General features: G+C 37.1%; 1 protein-coding gene across 1 annotated transcript in view; it reads left to right on the forward strand.

Moving 5' to 3' along the window:
* The window catches only part of adgrb2 (adhesion G protein-coupled receptor B2), a 331,945-nt gene that overhangs the window by 270,554 nt on the left and 37,196 nt on the right, over positions 1-24,195 (forward strand). Inside the window, 6 exon segments of the mRNA XM_082187020.1 lie at positions 9,439-9,542; positions 11,094-11,196; positions 12,835-12,985; positions 15,583-15,652; positions 17,726-17,792; positions 19,781-19,866. Of these exon segments, the coding sequence (XP_082043146.1) occupies positions 9,439-9,542; positions 11,094-11,196; positions 12,835-12,985; positions 15,583-15,652; positions 17,726-17,792; positions 19,781-19,866 (581 nt within the window).

Genomic DNA, 24,195 nt, shown 5'->3' on the forward strand with positions numbered 1-24,195 from the left:
GTCTCCGCCGTGGCCGCCCGAAGGGTCGTCTCCGCCGTGGCCGCCCGAAGGGTCGTCTCCGCCGTGGCCGCCCGAAGGGTCGTCTCCGCCGTGGCCGCCCGAAGGGTCTTCTCCGCCGTGGCCGCCCGAAGGGTCTTCTCCGCCCTGGTCGCCTGCACGGTCTGATCCGCCCTGGTCTCCTGCACAGGCCGCTCCGCCCTGGCCTTCCATCCCGCTGCAGTCTCCAGGTCCTCTTCCACTCCACGGGCCTGGCCCTCCATCCCACCCCCGGGTCCGCCTCCGCTCCACCACCCTCCTGAACTATTGTTTTTTGTTTTGATGGGCGTCGGGAGCCGCCCATAGAGGGGGGGCTATGTCACGATTCATGTCTGTGTTCCCCTGTCTCATTCTTTGTTTAGCAGTTCCCCGTTATGTTGATTAGTCTTCCCAGGTGTTTTTCATTAGCCACGCCCCCTTGTTATCTTCTTTAGCTTGTCTGTCTATTTAAGCCCTGTGTCTTGTTTCAGTCTTTGTGAGTTCTTGATGTTGTATGTTGGTGGTTCCTGTTCCTGAGTCTTTGTCTGAGTTTGTTACCATTTGAGTTTGTTTAATAAAACCTGCTGCAATTGGATCCTGCTTCTGCATCTGCTTCAGCTGTCAGCGTAACAGATCAGAAGTGAAAGGAAAGAGATTTATACTTTTTTTTTTTAACTTTTTTTTTTAACTTTCTGTTCATCGAAGAATCCTTATACTGTACATTTAAACCATTTTCGTGAAGCACAACTGTTTTCAACATGGATAATAATAAGAAATGTTTCTCGAGCATCAAATAATCATATTAGAATTATTTCTGAAGGATCATATGAAGCTGAATACAGAGTAATGATGCTGAAAATTCAGCTTTGATCACAGGAATAAATTCCATTAAAAATATATAAAATTAGAAAGTCATTCTAAATTATAATAAAATTACAATGATATTTCACAATAGTTTTTTTCCCTGTATTTTCAATTAAATTAATGCAGCCTTTGTGAGCAGTCTTCTTTCAAAACACATTTTTTAAATAATCTTACCAACCCCAAATTTTTTAATGGTAATTTATCATCAGACAACTTTTGAGCTCATGTTTAGTCTATCGTGAAAGAGTTATATATTTTATTTTGAAAAACTTTCTTTTTTTTTTTTTTTTTTGCTTTCAAAACCCAGCTGTTGTTCTCTATTTTCCCATATATACCGTTTGTGCTTCTGTGTTTTCATTTTCACATCAGGACAGGAGCAATCCTCTCATCTACCCTGCCAATGGCATTTCTGTGAAAGACTCAACACCTATAGTAATTTTTCAGGCTGCTGGCATACTAGATTGGTCAAAATTGCCAAACTGAAGCCGGCAGAGGCATAATGTTGGCAATTAATATGCCAGGGACAATAGGCTAAGCAAAAGATGAGAGTGAAGGTTGGCAGCACCTCTCCTAGTGCCACCTGTTACACCTACACCTGCCAGTTTGAGTAAAAACACTGCCACCATACCTCCACCAGCTCCAAACTCTCTCAGTCTCTAAGCTGTTTAATAGCCTCTTTTTCCCTTGTCTACCTTTCCTTTGCACACAAACATCTCATAGGCTTACACAGAACAGATGTGCACACACAGTAGGCGCTGTTGGAAGGCCAATCCCACAACCCACACACAAGCTTTAGGGTCTTTGTTCACAAATGCTGTTTAGTCATAAATGCTTTGTGTGGAAGCCTGACCGGTCCACACCAGGAGGCCAATTGAGCTGTAAGTGCATGAATGAGGACTTCATATTCAAGCCAATTCACAGCTTATTATAAACCGCTGCAAGCTTTATAAACTCAAACCTGTAGCCATTTCACAGGCTCTCCCCAAGAGCATCCAATGTTATTTATTCAAAACTTAGCTGTGGCCTTTTAGAGATATCGTATCAAGTGCTTTACTCATAGAGAAGAGATTCTAGCTAGGCCTGACAGAAAATCAAAGGGGTTGTGTATCCATCCATCCATCCATCCATCCATCCATCCATCCAAAATGTACAACAGTGCTTTTCACATTACACATAATTTCAAATCAGCTTTACAGAACATAATTATACAATCATTAATGTAATAATAATATTGTTTATATTTTGCAACGATACAAGCAATCAAGAAGGTGAGATATGCTAAATAGTATATATCACTACACAGTGTTGGGGTAACGCATTACAAGTAACGCGAGTTACATAATCAGATTAACACATTACTTTTAAATTTACAACAACATATTTGAGTTACTTTTTTAAATAAGTAATGTAAGCTACTTTGTTTTACCATTAAACATTTTTTTTTTATTGTTGCTTCATGCATTCTTTTTTTGTCAACACTTGCATGTGGGTAAGTCTTTTGAACATCATATATGTATATATATATATATATATATATTTATTTTTTTAATTTTTTTTAAAGACTACGTGCATAAGCAATGCTTGTATCGCTTGTTTCTGCTCCTTTTTTGCCTGTGCCTATTCTTTTAGAAGATCCTATAACAATGAAAACACAGAAAGTCGGAAAATTCTGTCAATGGCAGGAAGTGTTGTCGCGTAAATGATGGAAAATTCAGTCAGTGGTGGGGAAAGAATTAAAAAAACAAACAAGCAAGCACAGTATCACAAATGTAACATAATGCATTACTTTCCATAAAAAAGTAACTAATGCAATTAAGTTAGTTACATTTACACAATATTGTACCTCATTATACTTTTAAAAGAAACTTTCTCCAACACTGACTTTACATGAGTGTATGTGGATGAAGTTTTAAATACTTATATATCCAAATTTATATAAAAGCAATAATATAGTTATATGTGATGCTACATATTGCATACATGAGAGTACTGTATCAGGTTGGACGGATGGATTTATTTATTCATTTTAAATGTATTTATTTTACATTCATTTTACATTTATTCATTTATTTGACTTGTTTTTACCTTTTTATTTGAAAACTATGAAGCATTTATCTGGCGATCTCAGTCTTTTGGACCCCACGATAGGATTTATCCTGCCTAGCTTGAAAGATGTATCTTGGTGGCCTAGGGTTAAGCCTTTATCATGTGTTGCTAGATTCTCTGTCTCAACAAGTTCTAGCGGACCCCTAATACAAAGATGTGCAGCTTGACAGATCGCATAGATTGAAAGGTGGCATATGTCTCATGTTAAGCTCCTGGTTTTCTGATTTTGTTGTTATTCCGACATGGTTAAATAACAGCATTTCTACAGGATTTTTATTCAATGTCATGTATGCAATCAAATCAGTAAGTTCACTATAAAATAAAAATTCTGTCATCATGAGGTTACAAACCTGCAGAACACAAAATAAGATATTTTTTAGAATGTTGGTTACCATTGACTTCTACTAATGGGGAAAAACAACACTGCGACATTTCTCAAAATATCTTATTTTATATTTCACAGAAGGAAAGAAAGTCATATGGGTTTGAAACGGCATGAGTAAATTACGGCAGCATTTTCCATTCTGGGTGAACTATTTCTTTAACGTCTATGAAAGAGCCTTCCCTGATGCTGTGTCCCTGATTGCAGGAGACTTTAATCATGCCAACCTGCACGAATATTACCAGCATGCCTCCCGGCCTGTAAGAATGCTCTTGATTACTGCCACACCACTATCACACATGACTGCCAGACAGATCATCTGTCTCCGCTTCCTATTCCAAGAACTTGAAGAATATATCCGCAGGAACACTGGATGCAAGAGCAGATGAGTGGTGTGGGACTGCTCTGAGTCGCTGAACATGAACTACACTCAGTGTTTCTGTTAAGATACTATTTACTTTATTTGCTTTATCGTATTCATTAGAGTGCAAGTATTTAAAAAGCTGCTTCAACGGATCACTGTTCAGTGTATCGACCTGAATTAAATTAAATCATTTGTTTACAACAATTACATTTGAATTGACAGTCAGTGCAGCATGAATCACATCGATTCACTTTCAACCCAGAGATTTATTTTAGGCGACAATAGTCTTTTAAAGTTGGTGGTTTTTAAGAGGTAGGCCTACATTCAATTTGTGGCCGCTAAATCGAAAGCTTTGCGAACTTCCACAGAACAGAAAATGCAAAAACATCTGATAATGATGTTGGAGAATGTGATGAGACCAGGGCTGCGTTTCCCAAAAGCATCGTAAGCCTAAGTTGATCGTAAAAACGATCGTACGACTGATCTTAATATTACGGTCTGTTTCCCAAAAGCATCGTAGCTTAAGTAGCACTTGAAAATCTTCGTAGATCTACGAGTGCTCTGGAGTAATCGTACATCACCAAGTTCATCGTAAGAAGACAGATTTATGAGGACACCTGCAGGACAACCGGCAGATTACACCTTTAACTTTATTCAAATGCAATGTGATTATAATATAAGGTTTGATTGTACTTTATTGTTCTTTTTTTGTTGTTGGTTAAATTAATGTATAAATTAAATAATTAAAAAGGTCAGAAAACAAAACAAAAAATAGAAATAATTTAATCTAATAATTTTAATCAAAATTAAATGAATGAACAAAAAATAAATAAAAGAAATCCTTTTAATCTGTTAAAAATTACATGTTTGTTTCACTCTATCTCCTCTAAAAGGACATTAATTTCATCTTTTTGAAAGGAATCTTTTTTTATTTATTTTTTTAGCTATTTTGTCAGTGCCTCCGCCTGTAGGTGCTTTATATAGACTTGTCTTGATTGCTAATCCACAACAGATGACAATTATTAGGTTAAACGTTCCATATAAGGTTATGTTTCAGCACTTCACGAATGGACAGCGACTCTTAAGTAGCACGTAGAGCGCATTCTCGCGCGTTCATGTTAAGTGCATTTTTGGGAAACGCTCGTGGAATTGCTGCGAGCGTTCGTAACCTTGCACGTAGAAAGCGCTCTTAAGAGCTAAGATACATCGTTATCGGGAAACCCGGCCCAGCTTAGTTACTCATTACTTATTCTGAAGTGAGCTGGAAAATCTCTCTGGACCAATCTGGAAGCGGCATTTTGTAAACTATATACTAATAAAGTCACCATGAAACCAAAATAGACAATTCTTATTTATGGAATATTGCAGTTTTAAACACATCAATATTTAGCAATCTAAGTAAATCTTGCAGCTCATCTCTTCTCTTCTCTGATGATGTGTTTACTGGCACGGGGGCGGGACAACCTGTCACTCACATGAGATCGACCAATAGCAAACTACAATCATCCAATCAATTCCCCATGGACAAAATTAAGTCCCGCCCTAGATTTTTTTCTCGTTCGAGAAGCTGCTTCACTCGGATGTATGTCACAAAAGGGAGTCGAGCTTTGAAAGTACGTGCCCTGATGCTGTGTCCCTGATTGTGGAAGACTTTAATCATGTCAGCCAGCAGATGGTAGAACGCTCTGCAGATTGCCACAGAATTATTATCTCCCAAAAGCAGCACAGAAAATATGAATAAAAGTGTGGATTTCCAATCTGGGCTTAGATGTTACACCTATCAGGGATGGTAAATGAGAAACACATACATCTAAATAAATATAATAAAAACGTGGCGTATTCACAAAAACTGACAAATAAAAGCAGTAGGGATTACTCACTCCTGTATGGTTCTAATATGTTTCTAGTTTCAGAGAGGAATACTGTGACCTGTATAGTGATTACACCATACTGATCCTCCATAATGATGTGCTGTGAAGAGCTGGTGATGCGACATTAGCACATTGGTGTCTGAGTGATTAGACCCCCCTGTAGTTCACATGACAGTGTAACATTGTGTGAAGATGCAATTTCTTGGAACGGCAGGAAGGCACAAATGTCAAAATGTTCTTCACTGATTACGCCACCACATTTAATTCCTTCAAAACTGGACAGGCAGTTGAGAGACATTATTTTATTTCATTTCATTTCATTTCATTTCATTTCATTTCATTTCATTTCATTTCATTATTTCAATTTCATTTCATTTCATTTCATTTCATTTCATTTCATTTCATTATTTCAATTTCATTTCATTTCATTTCATTTCATTTCATTTCATTTCAATTTCAATTTCAATTTCAATTTCATTTCATTTCATTTCAATTCAATTCAATTCAATTCATTTCATTTCATTATTTCATTTATTTCATTTCATTTTATGTATCGATCTATCTATCGTTCTATCTATATATCGTTCTTTCTATTGTTTGTTCTAACAGTCTCTTGTTTTATCTATTTATCTATATATCCAAATATCTATCTAAATATATATCATTCTATCTATCGATCGTTCAATCTTTCGATGTTTTCGATATTTCTATCTATCTGTCTGTCTGTCTGTCTGTCTATCTGTCTGTCTGTCTATCTGTCTATCTATCTATCTTTCTGTCTATCTATCTGTCTGTCTATCTGTCTGTCTGTCTATCTGTCTATCTATCTATCTTTCTGTCTATCTATCTGTCTGTCTATCTGTCTGTCTATCTATCTGTCTGTCTGTCTATCTATCTATCTATCTATCTATCTATCTATCGTTCGTTCGTTCGTTCGTTCGTTCGTTCATTCGTTGTATTTGTATTTAGGTTTAACATTATTGTCTTTGCGAACAACTACCTGTCAAAAGTTTGTACACATCTACTCATTATTTATAATTACTACAATAGTAAAGTATTATTATTATTATTATTATTATTATTAACAACAAATATATAGTACAAGTAGTATAGTTAAAAAAATATGCTTGGGCAGATCGTCTACTTGTCTGACACTTAATTCCATGCATTTATCAATAAGACATACATATTTAAAGATTGTAAGCAGCATTTGAATTTGTCTAAACATTTGACAATAGCGTGTGCATACATGCATATACACATTTCATTGTACTTGTGCATGTAACATTAAGTTGAACCCTGAACTGTGCTATTACCTCAGAGGAAGTGTGTGGTTACAAAGATCACCATACACTTCTTGGTGGTAGGACTGAGTAGGTGGGTTAATCCAGAAACATGAGGCATGTGTTCACCCGTAGTAACCCTTCTCTCGGCAGGTATGCTTAAAAAGCTGGGGCTAAGGGGTCACTAGTGCCAAAGGGCTGATGGGGGATGAATGTCCAGTTTAAGAAGAGAATCTAGCTATGACCTGATGGGAAAAAAGAGAAAATGAGCTCAGGAGTAAAAGAGAAGATGGAGTAGCATGAGGCTGTTTGGAAAGAAGACCCTTGGCCTTTAGCTTTAACCTGAGCAGAATGTAATCCTCTCACTACTACCCCTCTGTATTTTTTCTCTCTGCAGTTTTATCCTTCTCCCAACCTGAAGCTGTTTGTCAAGTGTTTGCAGAATCTGATTTCTCTCTCTGCAGTTTTTACTCACGTTTCATATACACACTCACACACATTGGGCACTATCACACACTCTGTGCAATGCAGCACCAGGCATAGAGTGTTTTTTGCTAGTTTCAGCCTGACGCAATTATAATTGTAATTTTCACGTCCTGCGCCACGTTGTTTAAATAGCAAATGCATTTGCGCCCATTTGTGCGCCCATGGGTGTGCTTTTTGTTGTTGTTGTAAAGCACCTTGAATTGCACTTCTGCTGAAATGTGCTATATAAATAAAATGACCTTACCTTACCCTACCTTACCTTACCTGGTCTGAAAAGGAGGTGTGTTCTGGCGCATTGTTGGTGCGTTGCTATTTTGAGGCAACAGAAATAGACTGCGCCATTGACCAACTGAAACCTGGTCTAAAGTCAATGGCACAGTATTTATTTTTTTGTTATTTAAAGGTCCCGTTCTTCGTGATCCCATGTTTCAAACTTTAGTTAGTGTGTAATGTTGCTGTTAGAGCATACATAATATCTGTAAAATTTTAAAGCTCAAAGTTCAATAGCAAGCGAGATATTTTATTTAACAGAAGTCGCCTACATCGAACGGCTCGTTTGGACTACATCCCTCTACTTCCTTCTTTAATGACGTCACTAGAACAGTTTTTTGTCTAAACTCCGCCCACAGGAATGCTCCCTCAACTCTACCGAAATTCGTTTATGTACTTGCGCACTTCTTATAACTTACTGTGTTTACTCAGCTCTTACGGTGTTTTTCTGAAGTAAAACTGATGCTTCATCTTTTGTGTGATGGACAATAAACTTTATTAAACTCATCAGTATATGTTTGATCATCATTCGGACCTGATCCGAAACAGCAGACTTGTAGGCTATTAGGCTAATAAATAATGGATACATACAAGCAGATGACAAATACGTTATAATAACTGTAATTAAACTACTAAACTATACCTGTTCCATCTCTATACAGCACTCTGACTCTAAGCATTGTTGTCCGACTCGAAATGAACACCGTTACTGAGAGTTTCTGAAATTATCATCATTCTGTGAGATGAAATTGTCCTGAGAGACTGAGCGCGAGCTCATGAAGCTCCGCCCCCTGTGTCGTCCAGCAGCAGCTTATTTGCATTTAAAGGGCACACACTAAAACAGCGCGTTTTTCTGAGCCCCAAAAAATGACAATTTAAACATGCTGTAAAAAATTATCTGTTGTGTATTTTGAGCTGAAACTTCACATACACACTCTGGGGACATCAGAGACTTATTTTACATCTTGTGAAAAGGGGCATAATAAGGGACCTTTAAAAGGTGCATTACACTCTGCTTAATACAAACACAGGGACGCCCAGCTGCACACAAACTAGCCAAATATTAAACATCAAAGGATTACAATGTAAAATATTATTATAATGTACGTAAAGATATGGTGGAATCCAGCTTATCTGTATGGTCTGCTCACATGCTTTAAGCTCGCTCATGAGCAGATCCGTTTCCTCTCTGGAAAAGCATTTGGTTTTTCCTCTTGCAAATTCCGCCATGTAAATAGCGAATCCGCCATGGCGTGAGCGCAACTGGTTTTTAAAGGGAATAGGAAATTACACTCTGATTGGTTTATTGCACGTTATGCCCAAAACACACCCATTACTCATTAAGAGAATAGGGACAACCCTTTTAGACCATGCGCCGGGTGCACCGACCATTTTTCCCGTCGTTAAACTAGCAAAAGTGGATTCGGACTCGCGCCGTGCACTTTAGACCATGCGCTTAGATCGTTGAAATAGGGCCCTAAGTCTCTTATGCTCACCCAGGCTGCATTTATTTGACAGTTAAAATAGTAATTCCGTGAAAATATTTTTACAATTTAAAATAATAGTTTTTTATTTTTCTATTTTGTTTTCTAGTTCCAATATTTTTTGTTCATTTATTTGTTTGGTTTGTTGTCATGGATTTGACAGCATTAAGTATAGTCAGATGGTCATTATCGCAAAATACACTTTTTCAGGCTGATTGTTATTTTGCATTGTTGACCGGCTGATTGTGTTATCACCTACATTTACAATAAACATCCATAATAATCTTCCTTCTCTCCATCTATCTCTTCTCAGGGTATGGGGCCCTCCAGTATGCCGTCTGTGCCCCTCATGGTGGGCTGTGGCATATCCTGTACGGCTCTACTCATTCTGCTGCTCATCTACGCTGCCTTCTGGAGGTGAGTTCAGTAAGGCCCTTCACCAACCCACAATTCTGCAGGGGAATTTCTGAATGTAGCTTCCAGGTTCTGCTGTCCTCTGATGATAATAGAATATTACTGTGCACCATTCCCCTTGTTTGCAACCTGGTGCTCTCACAGGTACACTTGCACCTTAAAAGATTCATTGTTCAGACTTGTTCAGCTTCCCACGTGGGGTTGCCCGGGCTGGAATCGAGCAGCTGGCATGGGGTGGATCTAGAGTGGGCCAAAACTGCAATTAGCAATAATTGGGAACAAATGAGGGATGGCGGGAGCTTCCTGTGGCGGGACAGGATTATGTGGAGAGTGCTAGTGAAGGCTAGCGTGGCTGCTAACAGCTCAGTGTGGCAGATGGCCTGGGATGGTCACATGATCAGCTAACACTATGTCCAGAAAAAGGCCTGTGCTTAGTCAAGTATTTATCTCCTCAGAAGTATGACTCAGATTTTTTTCAAATGATGGTTTTTACTATATTATAGTACTATCTATATATATATATATATATATATATATATATATATATATATATAAATGCAGTAAAGCACTAATAATGTGAAATAATATTATAATTTAAAATAATTGTTTTAAATTTTAATATATTTTAAAATGTAATCTGTTTTTGTGATGTCAAAGCTGAATTTTCAGCATCATTACCACAGTCTTCAGATCACATGATCCTTCAGAAATCAATATAATATGCTGATTTGCTGCTTAAGAGTTTTTATTATTATTATTATTATTATCATTATCAATATTGAAAACAGTTTTATATTTTTGTGGAAACTTTGATCGTCAGGATTTTTTTGATGACTAGAACATTCAAAAGAATCAGAATTTACTTGAACTATGATTTTCTTTGTAAAAATATAAAAATATTTACTATTTGATCAATTTTATGTCATTGCCTTTAGAAAAGTACTAATTTATTAAAAATGAAAAATCTCTCTGAACCTGAACAGTATATGCACAAACTTTTATGTGTGAGACAATTTGATTGAAAAGCATGTTGTGCTACACTATTCATATTAAATAATATTCATAATATAGTGTGTACAATATTTTGGTATATAATGCAATTGTATAGGTATTAAAGGGTTAAGTATCGAAGTAATTTCCACCCCCTTTCCCATAATTCCATAGCAGGTGGTGGGAAGATATTTCCTCTCTTCAAGCTTAGTGCATCTGCCACACCAACAAAAGCTTATCAGTGTTCTCCCCTATCACTCAGACCATTGGTCCAGGGAACACTGTCATTGTCCTCTTGAGCAGAACTGGCTAAAGCTCAAATAGCGGATGAGGACATTTTGCTCACCGGTGCTTGTGTTTCGGAGTTCATCTGCAGGTTATCTGGGATGCTGCTCAAGTTGTCAGTGTTCAATGGAGTGAAAAATATGATAAATGGATGTTGATAAATGGATCCCTTACCTTTATGACATCTAGCTTTTGTAAAGATAATAACTGTCATAACTGTAAAACAGTTGCTGTTAAAGTTGTCAGTGTGTGATTTTCATGTTTTTCTTTGATTCTCAGGTACATTCGTTCAGAGAGGTCCATCATTTTGGTGAACTTCTGTCTGTCCATACTGGCCTCAAATGTGCTTATACTGGTGGGACAGTCCCAAACTCTTAGTAAGGTAAGTATCTGTGCACAGAAAGAGTTCAGAAAGAACAACTTTTAGGTTCTTCATGTTGTTTTTTGGACTGGTTCAGTGGAATTAAATGCCGCCCCATGGTCTACATGAAATAAAAGATAGTTCACAATTAATATAAATTTTATGTTGAAAATAGCCCCTATGTTGTTGTTGTTTTTGTCATTCAAATTGAAAAATGTAATTTATATTTTAAATTATATTATTATTATTATTCAATCTTATTTCATTCATAATAACAGTTATGTAGTAAATATAAAATGTAAGAAACGGTTGGATAAGATTTGAAGATTTTTTTATTTTTTTATTTATGAATTAACCATAAAACTGTTATTATGTATTATTATTATTGTTGTTATTAATTTTAAAAGAAATGTATATAACTGCTATACATTCTAATAATAATAATAATAATATTAATAATATATATGATTAAGTGCTTTTCATTTTTCAATATGAAATTTTCCATTTATTATTTTTTGTGTTATTATTATTTATTGCAGTTATATACATTTCTTTGAGTTTAATTCTATTCTAATTCTACTTAAATTGAAATTATAATTCTGGGTCCTGTTTGCTACCTTCATTCAAATTCAATTGAAATTCGTAAAATAAATTGGATATAAAAAAAAAAAACCAAAAACATTCAATTCATAAACGGAGCAATTCCAAGAGGGTCCTCACACCATCGGTGCTCAGGCCCTAATAACTGAGTTTTGAATGGCCCACATACCTTGCGCCCGGACTCCCTAGTGGTCTGTTGTCTGTGGGACAGGTAACGGGCGTTTGTTCTCTCTCCAGGCTGTAATGACATTATGTAAGTGGCCATGATAGAATTTGAGAAACTCAGGCAGGCGCGTGTAACAGACAGACTCGTGGAAGCCGCTGCAGGGTCAGCTTTGTGTCAGCCGTGACTGTTACACTGAGAGAGCGTGAGATAGACTACAGAGACACCTGAGAAATAAGTGCCGCCATTTAAACTCAACCTGTCGCTCAGAGCTACAAAGAAACCCGAAGAGAACCAAAAGAACTCGCCTTCCCCCTCAATCCAGACTTAATATTTCACTAAATTCTCATATTCACCATTAGTTTAAGAAAGTACAGATAAGCTTAATTTCAGGACCCATGAATAGTGTGAAATCCTTCTCATTTCCTGGGTCATTTGCTGAGCGAGCCAGTGTTTAGCATTAGAATATGCACCTCATTATTGTATAAAACCTCAGCGAGATACTCTGCTTACCGCTTCTCATTTGCGTTCGCCGCTTACTTAAACCCTACTTTTCTTTAATTCCAGCCTGCCATTTTTCCTTAGAAATCGTTCAACCTGTAACTAACCCATTTTCACATCTGAAGTACCGTCTGCGAGGGGAAAAAGCATGGAAAGGATGCGCTGCTATAGAAATAATTGACACACCACAATGGAACTGTCAGTGTCTACCCGACTTTCTTTAACGTCCCACTCTTTCCCACTTCTCCTTCTCAATCACTGTATCTCTCTCTCTCGATAACAAATAGCTGAGAGCCATTTGCACCTCTTCTTGCTTTCTGTACTTCTTTCTGTCGCACCTTTTTTCGTCGTTTCATTTCTCTCTGGTTTTTTCTCCTTCCTTCTTTTGTCTCTAGGGACTGTGCACTGTGACCGCTGCCTTTTTGCACTTCTTCTTTCTGGCTTCTTTCTGCTGGGTATTGACGGAAGCGTGGCAATCCTACCTGGCCGTGATTGGCAAGATGAGGTCCCGCCTCATTCGCAAGCGTTTCCTGTGCCTGGGCTGGGGTAGGACACCCGCACACACACACACACACACCAGAAACTAACATTAAAGGTCAAAACCGATGTTACTGAAGTGCTTCAGCTCAAATTTGTTCCTCCATATGAGTGCAACATGCCAGTTCTTATCAATTCAACCACATCAGATTGTCTGCCATGTCAGTTTGCTTTAATGGAGCCCAATGACACACCACAAACATGCCATGGGAGCTCAGCGTTACTCCTGTGTTGCAAGACGTAGATGTCCGATCGTTGATAAGAAATGCATTGTGTGCCACCATCTTAACACAGGCGTGATTCTAGCTCTTGCAATGGCACACGTACATGTTTTGTAACTTATTGATCCACTATCACTTCCATTAATTCATAGATGCCCTTTGCAGATATTGCAGAATAGGATTCCCTCCCACAGGGAGTTGGTAGTAGATGGGTTTCTAACTAAGATGTCAGAAAATGACTTGTGTTACTCAGAATGTGAAATATGGATATCGTCGTTATGTGGCCTGGCTGGTCGTATATGCTCAGATCGTGGTTGTAATTGTAGTTCGATTCCTGCTTATGTAATTTTTTTTCTCCCCATCGTTTTTTATCTTATCTCTAAATGTCTTATCCATTAGGCCAAAAGCCTTTTAAAAAATGGATATCATATGCAACACCATGGTATATATATATTTTATTTATTTAGTGTCGAAATTGTCAAAAAGGTATACAATTTATAAAGACTAAGCAAAAATTAATTTCAATGTTCCATTTATTTTTTATTGTATATATATATTTTTTTTTTTATTATATCACCTAAGTCATATATGAAAGCTTGTTTCCACCACAGAATTAAAATAAAAAAAGATTGGCTGATTGCGACTTTTTATCTCACAAATCGGACTTTTTTCTCTCACAATTGCGTTTTACATCTTGCAAATTCTGCCTTTATAACACGCAATTGGGAGATATAAAGTCAGAATTGCATGATATAAAGTCGCAATTGTGTGTTAAAAAGTCAGTCTTTTTTTCCTTAGAATTTGACTTTATATATCTCACAATTCTGAGAAAATATGTCAGAATTGCGAGATATAAACTTGCAATTGCTATAAAAAAAGTTTATTTCTTGCAATTCTGACTTTATAACACGCAATTGCGACTTCATATCATGCAATTCTGACTTTATCTCTCACAATTCTGAGAAATAAAGTCAGAGTTGCGAGATGTAAACTCGCAATTATGAGATAAAAAGTCGCAATTATCTTTTAAAATGTTTTATTCTGTGGTGGAAACAAGCTTCTATAATATGACTGATTACTTTGTTAGAAATTGCAGCAAAAACATCAAAACCAAATTTGGTGTTTAAATATATATTTTTTTAAAATCATAATACACATCTACTTTTGAATGGCCAATAAAGTTTCAATCACACCTTCCATCAGAGCAAACTCATGTTTCTCATTGAGTCACTCATTTCTTCCTCCAGAGTGGCATGTGGATCCCCGTTCATCCCACGTCTTTCAATCCTGTTCTCTAAACCCGAGTTTCTCTAATTGCCTTTAATTTCCAGAGTTAATCAGAGCATTGTTAATTGCATGAATATTTCAGAGGAGAGCTCATTATGTGTGGACGTGGCACGCAGACATAGAGCGAGAAGAATGGATAGGTCTAATTAGCACATGAGTAAAGCTGGCCTCCCCGACTGTGATGGCAAACACAATAGAGAGACGGCCAGGAAACACTCACAGACACAGACAGGGGAGCGGAGGATGGGGTTCGACACAGTAAAGGTCACTGTATGCGACATTGTAATCAAGGACCAATAAGTACACTTTCCCCAATCTCAAGATGGGAAACTTTATAAACATGTAAAATAAAATGAATAAAAATAGAATTATAAATATGGCAGTTAGGTTATTTTATGTTTTATTAAATTTTTCTCTTAAATGTATCAGTGGCATTGCATTGGTTGTAATTAAAGGTGCAAAAAGTTCTGGTATGATTTGTCTTGTTTTTCATTTTTACATCACAAAAACAAGCTGTTTTAACAGGGGTGTGTAGGGGGCTCTTTGTACTTTCCCTGTGGAGCACTCTTAGAGGATACAGACAGGAACGTTTACACTTCTGCACTTTGGCCTCTTGAAAAGAGACACATACAAAGAGGCCCATGGGACTTGCTCTCTGCTAAAGTAGCGTGTTTGAGGTCTGGGAGGGCACTGTGCACAGGGGGAATGGTGTACCTGTGCACTGTGTGCATTAGTCCATGAAAAGGGCACAAGCTAAAGAAAGTCACCAATGTGAGAGGACATTACTTCAGTTAGCTTCCTCTTCAGCCTTAGGCCATCTGCCATTAATGGCTCTATTGGGGGGAAAAAAAACAGGGATCGGGGATTCTCGATATTCATAATTTGCCTTTTAGCAATGCTCGTCCTTTGTTAAATGTGGCAGACAATTTTCTCGTGCATTCACGTAAATGTACTTTCATATCATTTTCATTTGTTTAACTTGTTCCATCCATTAAATATCAATGAACTTAGCAACCATGTTTTTTAAAACAAGTTAAGCAATTAAACCTTTTAAATTTCAATGAATTGAGTTTTTTCATCGTAGACTTTTTCTTGCAGGTCTTCCAGCCCTTGTGGTCGCTGTATCTGTGGGTTTCACCCGGGCTAGAGGTTACGGCACACCAAGTTAGTAAGTATCACTGATGCAATGTAGTCTCGCAAGGAAAATCTCGAGACATTTATCTTTCATCAAGTGCCATTTTGAGGGTTACATCAAATCTCAGGTGTTCTCAGGATGTTATTAAATGTGGAAAAGCATACAGAAGTTCCTACATATGCAGTATGTGAACATTGAGAAATCTGTATTATAGTATAACATATGTAATAGACAATGCAAAGACAACTTTCCCCATTGGGGAAATTTACTTTTCAAAGTAATGCATTACAATATTGTGTTCCTCCCTAAAAAAGTAACTAATTGTGTTACTTAGTTACTCTTTACGGAAAGTAATGTTACGTTACTTTTGCGTTACTTCTTCTCACTTGGGCTGGGCTTGCATTAATAACAACAACAATAAAAGTTATATTTTTGGCAAATGTAAAGGCCCCTTCACACCAAAAGTGAAATGAATAAGCCTTAGGCTGAAGGAAATGCAAATGCATGCCTGTAAAGTTGATGGCACAGCTCGAACAAACATTTCTGCAGTGCTGCCATTCTGGATTGCAGAAGAATAGAATGCAGAAGAAATTTCAACACTCTTACTTAGTGATTTTAATTGCATATAGTATATTTATGTTATTTAACATATTTAATCATGGCAGGTTTGCGTAATATTCTGAGCATTCCGTTTGCATTTCACTGTTTTTATTTATTTTGAGGAATACTGAATCTGTTGGTGTGCATATGAGATGAGTAAATACAAGTTTACATTTAGTCTAGAACTACAATAACCATCATGTTTACACTGCGCACACAACACCTCTGCACTTACTCCCGATTTCTCTCAACATGGGGACAAGAGAGGTGTCGGTCAATAAATGGGAAAACAAAGTAACTTGCATTACTTATTTGAAGAAGTAACTCAGTTATTTTGTTGTAAATTTAAAAGTAATGCATTACTTTACTAGTTACTTGAAAAAAAGTAACCTTGTTACGTAACTCGCGGTATTTGTAATGCGTTTTGCCCCATACGCACATCACATCAAAAATATAACCAAAGAGGTGCTAAGATACCCAATGTTTAAGTCTGAGAGTTTTACCGACTAATCCGAAGCCAGATGTTTTCATCTTTAGAGCTCCAATTTGGTGCCCAGACAAACACTGGAAAGGGGAAGTTTTTTTAGTGAATGTTGCCTAATTTTGACCTTTGACCTTGAAAGAACATCTTCTAAAATCAGATCCTTCCCTGGGCTATTTTTCCTCTATTCCTATGGATTCCCTCAAAGTGGGACCAATTTTCTGCTGCTCTGCATATAATGGTTTCTGTCTTTACTTGCATCACTAAGCAATTGATTTAAACCAGGGAGCTCTCTGACTAATCGGAGACAAAAGTTGAAAACAATGGTGTCCTTTGAAAGCTTTAATTGGATGCGTTTGACACATGGGTTCCCCTCAAACCAAAAGACAAATTTTGGAAACGGTGCCAGGAAGTCAGTCGCCTCAGATAACCTCAACACTGGGCTGCTTACTTCTCTGCAGTCTTTCACATATGAATGCATGTACGATTGAAAGCATATGTCTATAGTCCTTTCACAGCTGACATTTCACAAGGAAGTCAGAATACAAACTTGATTGAAATTGTTTGATTGTCCTTGACCAGAACATTAGCAAAATGTCGAAATAGCTCTATTAAAATGATGATTAATAATGCTCGTATATAAAGTATGACCTTCGAGATTTTGCAGAGCTGTTTGTGTAGAACTTTTGTCAGGCAATATCTTGATCTGTCAATTAACTTTGCAGCTTTTATTTGGTATCTGCAATGAAAGGAATTTAACAATGTGATATTTCCAGAAACATTACAAGGAGTATGATGAAGAGGTTGTATTTGAAATATCCTCTTCAGTTTCTTAATTTAGGGAACAAATTTGGTTGGAGTCCAAGTTTAATTTAATTTGTGGGAAGAAAAATAATTGAAGGTTAATGAAAACTGCAATTCTTTCCCGCCAACCCCTTTTTTTCTGAAGCCAACACTATCTCAACTTTCCCTTGTGATTTTCTGTTTTAAATTTCACTTTATCTCTCTCTTTCTCTCAATTTCAGTTGTTGGTTGTCTCTGGAAGGGGGGCTGCTCTATGCTTTCGTTGGTCCTGCTGCCGTCATTGTACTGGTAAGTTTCAGACTCTGCTTTCCCATTGGTTAGAATAGTAAACATGAGCACCGCCCACTTTAATATGCACTTTAAATATATCACGCCTGCAGTTGAAGAGAAAAATCGGTCACTAATGAGATTAGAGTTGAGGCCTGTCTCATTTAACATGTATTTTTCATCAGTATATCATGTTTAAATGCGTGAGTGAACTTGATGAGCTTATTAGACCAAAGCGACCAAAGTGTGTGTATTTATATATCCTCCATCCCTGGTCTCAGGTGCTGTGTGTTTTCTGTGAGGTGTTTGCATTGTTTTTCATGGTCAGATGTGATTTGCGTTGTTTGTTTCTTGGTGGTGGGATAAAGCGGCCCTCTCAAACAAACAACTGCAAATGAGATTTGGGCATCTGGAGATGCCAGCTCCCTCTTTGGAGAGGCAAATCTAATTAATGAAAAAATAATTAATCTTGCCTCCAGCAAATAGTAAAGTGGAGACCCATTGTCTAAGCAAGCGCCTTGCATGATCAGAATACGAACGGCACTCGTAAACATGTTAGACTTGCTAGGTTCGATATTCTCTTGGACTGAACATGCTGAGTATTGATTGAGCACAGGGGTCTTCAACAGGGGGCCCGTTACGATGATGCTGAAGGTCCAGACAATTATTGTTTCTTCTCAAACTATTTCTGGGTAGCAACTAGGTAAAACTTTAGTTAATGCAAAGGCTAACATGAATTTATACTAATACTTTTACAGCATTTATTAATCTTGGTTAATGTTAATTTGGACAAAAGTTTGGGGTCAGTTAGATATAGATTGATAATAATAAGAAATGTTTCTTGAACACCAAATCACCATATTATAAGGATGAATTATCCTATGTGACCCTAGACCACAAAACCAGTCACATGGGTCAATTTTGAATAAAAAGCTGAATAAATAAGTGTTCCATTGATGTATGGTTTGTTAGGATGGGACAATATTTGGCCGAGATACAATTATTTAAAAATCTGGAATCTGAGGGTGCAAAAAAATCAAAACATTGAGAAAATCTCCTTTAAAGTTGTCCATTTATGTTCGAGATTTTGCTGCATTCACTCACAAAAATAAATGTTTTATATATTTACGGTAGGAAATTTACAAAATATCTTCATGGAACATGATCTTTACTTAATATCTGAATGATTTTTGGCATAAAAGAAAAATTGATAATTTTAACCCATGCTATTGCCACAAATATACCCGTGCGACTTGTGACTGGTTTTGTGATCCAGGGTCACATATATATATAATTGTCTGTCTGTCATCTGCCTATAAACCTTCAAACTTTGAGGCATTTGTCAAAACTTTCAAACTTGAAAAAAAAATTTTTTCTGGTTAAAAGGTGTAGTTTTATGAATTTCAATGAATTTTAATTATTTTTCCTTGCATTCAAAATACAATTGCAAATCTGCATTTAATTTCAAATGGAATTAAAGGTGCTGTGTGTAATTTTTTTGGTGACTGTACTAAAGCATTAAACTACCATAATATGTTTGCAGAGATTTAGGAAACATGCCAAGGTCAAATACTTGTTTCTCAGAAAAGCAATGCTACAGTACATCCACTTATTCTACTAAATTGTGTGTGCCAGGTGGGAATGTCTGTTTTTGTTTTGGTCTGTGTGATCCCGCCCACTGCCAATTTACCCAATAGTATTTTGACACCCCGGGTTGCCAGTTGGCGTAAAAAACACTGCGAATTGCAGCAATGGAAGCCAGCGAACGAACTGGGTCAGAGATTGCAGATGTGTGTCCTCAATCTGGCAACCCACGTGAGCGTTGAGTCTGCAGTACCCATTTCAATCGCTATCTGTCAATATTACAGACTGAACCTTTAAAGAGTTAGAATTATAATTCAAAGAATCCTCAATTCAGTCCTAAATGGTGTACAACCCAGTTCTTAACTAGCAAACAACACTACTTAAATAACAAAGTAGATAACACTACTTCTATCTCTTTCCTGCAGGTAAACATGCTGATTGGAATAGTGGTCTTCAACAAGCTCATGTCTAGAGATGGCATCTCAGACAAGTCCAAAAAGCAAAGAGCAGGGTAAGTGAAGGTCAAAGCGATGGCTATATGATACCCATCTATTTCTGGATTTGCACCAAGTTACTCATTTACCACTGGCCTGTTGAAGGTTTTAAAATATCCTGTCAAATATTTGTATGGGCGAAATAAATTACTCATGCTCTCTTCCTCACACACACTCTCACACACACACACACACACACACACACACACACACACACACACACACACACACACACACACACACACACACACACACACACACACACACACACACACTCACTCACACACACACACACACACACACACACACACACAACCACTAAAAGTTAAAAAACATCAGACTGAAAGCCAAGATATGACAGCTTCATTAATGGACTTGTATTGATTTGCTGGCCTGCTAACCTCAGGCTAGTTCTCTGATAGCTCTGTCATTAGCTAAGTGTATATTCATTGTTCATGTAACTGCACATACTGACAGGATCAAGGAGCTCTTGTGCTTTTAAAGCGCTTGTTCTGTTTTGCTTTTGTTTGATTGGACACAAAGCAGAGTGATCCATTAAACACTTGTGTTAATGAGTGGACCGTCACATCTCTGACCGCAAACGAGAAGCTAAACCGCACTGAGAGATTGAATATTCCCATTCCGCTCCATGAATCCTCTACCCTGAAACTTTAAGAGTGTTCTCACAGCCCTCCATCTTTAATTAAACTACGACCACATCAGAAATCGCCATTTTTAAGTGCAGTGCATTGTTTAAAATGAGCTCACGGGTCACCTGATGTCAAGCTCATTGCGATGCATAATCGCGTTTTCGCCAATAGTACACTGAAGGCATGAGAACAGCCTTATTACAGTGCAACTGAATTAGTGTGTCTAATGGGTACCGATAGCCTCTCCGCTTTGAATGCATGCTGTACAAATGTCATTTAGATATGTGGCATTGCTTTGGTGGACCACCATACCGATGTCTTGGCAGGAAACTGTGGGTCTTACTAATTGAATGAGGAGCTAATCAGAGATCTGAGCTAATCCAATGACTGGATATTTGTAATCCCTCCAGGACATTCTGCAGTTTTGCTCTAATTGATTTGTCTTTTTTTTCTTCTTCCACTTTTCTTTTCCTGTAATGTTTATGTACAAGGGAGATCAATGCATATTGGGAGCTGCAATGGCTAACTATGGATTTTTCAGCTAGTGGCTTGTACATAAAAATGTCCCAGTGTTTAAATTCAGTTCGACTCATTTCCATATTCACACTCTCTCATGTTGTCTTTCACATATACACTGCCCGGCCAAAATAAATGCTGTTTGGACTGAAATGGGCACATGCTTAAGCCTAGCAGTGATTATTATGTTTCTAGCATGTTATATGTTTGGCCACAGTTCTTCTAACCCTAACTGATAGAGTGTGTAGCTTTTCATTTCTTAACCATGTATGAAGACACATCATTACCATATTACAATGTCAAGATTCATCAGGCTCAAATTGTGAAAGAATGGTTGGGAGGAACATGAAGAATCATTTTCACACATGAATTGGCTCCTCTGAGTCCAGACCTTAGATTCATTGAAAGTCTTTGGGATGTGCTGGATGAGACTTTACAGAGTGCTGGACTCTTGCATTGTCAATACAATATCTTGACCAAAAAGATATGTACCTCTTGATGGAAATAAATGTTGTGATGTTATTTTCATCAAGAGGTGCATACATTTTTGGTATTAGAGAATTTGAAAATTAAGAAACCAAAATATCAAATAATTTTGAGTGGGCCAGTAAGAAGCCACTCAAAGCACCTTAGCAACCACATAGCAATGCCCTATAAACCACCCTCAACACTCTAGGATATTAGCAGTGGTTTTCTATGGAAGTAGAATAATGTCAAATGTTTTTGAAATAAAAAGCCTGTTGAATTGCACTACTTGAAAAAAAATAGGCATTGCATTAACCATGCTTGCATTTTAATGCATTGTATTTTTAGTGCTTACATTTTTATGGGCTGAAATTCAACATGGTTGAATATTTAAGCTGTGAATATTTCAATTAAAAACATTTCAAACACCTTTTCATTATTAAAAATTCAATAATCCATATTCACCTTTCATATTTCACTTCCAAAATATCCAAACTGTTTAAAAATACAACCAATAATATTCAACAGGCAATTTTCGGTCCATTTTATTTCGCTTAGCAAATTCGCTTCCACAAATTCAGTGGTTCAAATTCGACAGTAAATTCAACGTTGACGTCCATGAACTGCAGGAAAAGCAGTAGATTGCCGAGCATACTCTCCATCTGCTGTTAGTCTACCTCACCAGCAGATGGTGCAAAAGCGCGTGTTGAAGACCAGCAACAGTTAGAACAAGTCATTCATTCATAAAACTCATTTACAGCAATGTAAGTGTATTTGTGATTATTATGACGGCTGTTTTATGTTAAATTCAGTGTCTTCACGGTTACTTTTCCTGTGTAGCCTACATGCATCTTTCTCTACCGTGAACGAGATTATAATGTTATTCCCCGATGCGGATATACAGATCCAATGTTAAATTTTTGAGGTTGACATATATTTCTCTTGGTTGTTTAGTTGCCTTAACTTTATATTGTGGCGATGTGCTGCATGCAGGCTATTAGGGTTTCCCTCAATACTTAAGGATTCCCCTGCTGGACATATACAACGCTTAAAATAGCTTAATGGACTACAGTGATGTAAAAGACCAAACTCGCAGGCAAGCAGATGGACTCAGAATAACGCGTAAAGCTGAATCCTGAGCGTTTCCCAGTGATAGACTGCAGCTGGCATAAAGATGGCTTGATGTTGGACATTCGCACATTTAGGGACCGTCTCTAAAGTGTATACGACTTTGGTATACACGTTTCTAACTCCGATAGCATTTGAATAGAACGACTTACAGTCATAAAACCAACTGTAAAGTGTTCATTTAGTGTCAGGCATAATGCGCACCCTTTGGATTTTTAATATTTATTCAAATAAATTTAAGTTTGCTATTGAAGTTAGAAACGTGTATGCCAATGTTGAATGCAACTTTAGAGACGGTCCCTAAATGTGCTAATGTCCAATATCAAGCCAATTTTTACATTTAGTCATTTAGCAGACGCTTTTATCCAAAGCGATTTACAGTTAAACTAACAATAGGAGGACAATATGCAAGTGCTGTGACAGTTTAAGCTAATGCAATACACGTATGCATACTATATATATATATGTGTGTTGATTTTATGCCAGTATATCACGAAACGCTCAGCATGAAACTTTGCGCGTTAAGTTCATATTCTGAGACCATCTTCTTGCCTGTAGCCTATATAATAGCCTACAGCCTACTTCCCTAATAAGGTGCAAGATTGGTCTTTCATATCACTATCAACGGAAGGGAAATCCTTGAGTATGAGGTATTGAGGGAAACCGATTATAATCCTGTTCATGGTAGAGAAAGCTGATGACATGTAGAATACACAGGGAAAGTAACAATGAAGTTATTGAATGAAACATAAACACAGCTTTTGTGTGTTTATCATCTGTTCCGCATATACTGACACAGATAATCATTTTCATTTTATGAATGAATGTCTTCGTCAGCAACAAGCGCTTTTGCACCATCTGATGGTGAGGTCGACTAACAGCAGATGGAGAGTATGCTCGGCAATCTACTGCTTTTCCTGCAGTTCATGGACGTCAATGTTGAATTTACTGTCGAATTTGAACCACTGAATTTGTGGAAGCGAATTTGCAAAGCGAAATAAAATGGACCGAAAATTGCCTGTTGAATATTATTGGTTGTATTTTTAAACAGTTTGAATATTTTGGAAGTGAAATATGAAAGGTGAATATGGATTATTGAATTTTTAATAATGAAAAGGTGTTTGAAATGTTTTTAATTGAAATATTCACAGCTTAAATATTCAACCATGTTGAATTTTAGCCCATAAAAATGTAAGCACTAAAAATACAATGCATTAAAATGCAAGCATGGTTAATGCAATGCCTATTTTTTTTCAAGTAGTGCAATTCAACAGGCTTTTTATTTCAAAAACATTTGATATTATTCTACTTCCATAGTTTTCGCACAGGCAAGCAGCTCTCTATTTTCTTTAGAAGGATACTAAATGTAGTATTTTGCTTTTATTGTTAGGGTTAGGTAAATAAATGTGTCCACTGTTGTGAGCTGACCCTGAGTGCCCCCTCATTTGCATATTTCTAATGTTCTGAGCACTTTCTCCAACTCTGTGACATAAGACTGCATGTATTTTGTTACCTTTACTGTTTCAATCATCTTCTCAGAACACTAACATAAAAAAGACTAAAATTGTATTGCTTTGATTTACAATG

This window comes from Leuciscus leuciscus (assembly GCF_965113295.1).
Source record: "Leuciscus leuciscus genome assembly, chromosome: 12".
In the NCBI taxonomy this organism is placed as follows: domain Eukaryota; kingdom Metazoa; phylum Chordata; class Actinopteri; order Cypriniformes; family Leuciscidae; genus Leuciscus; species Leuciscus leuciscus.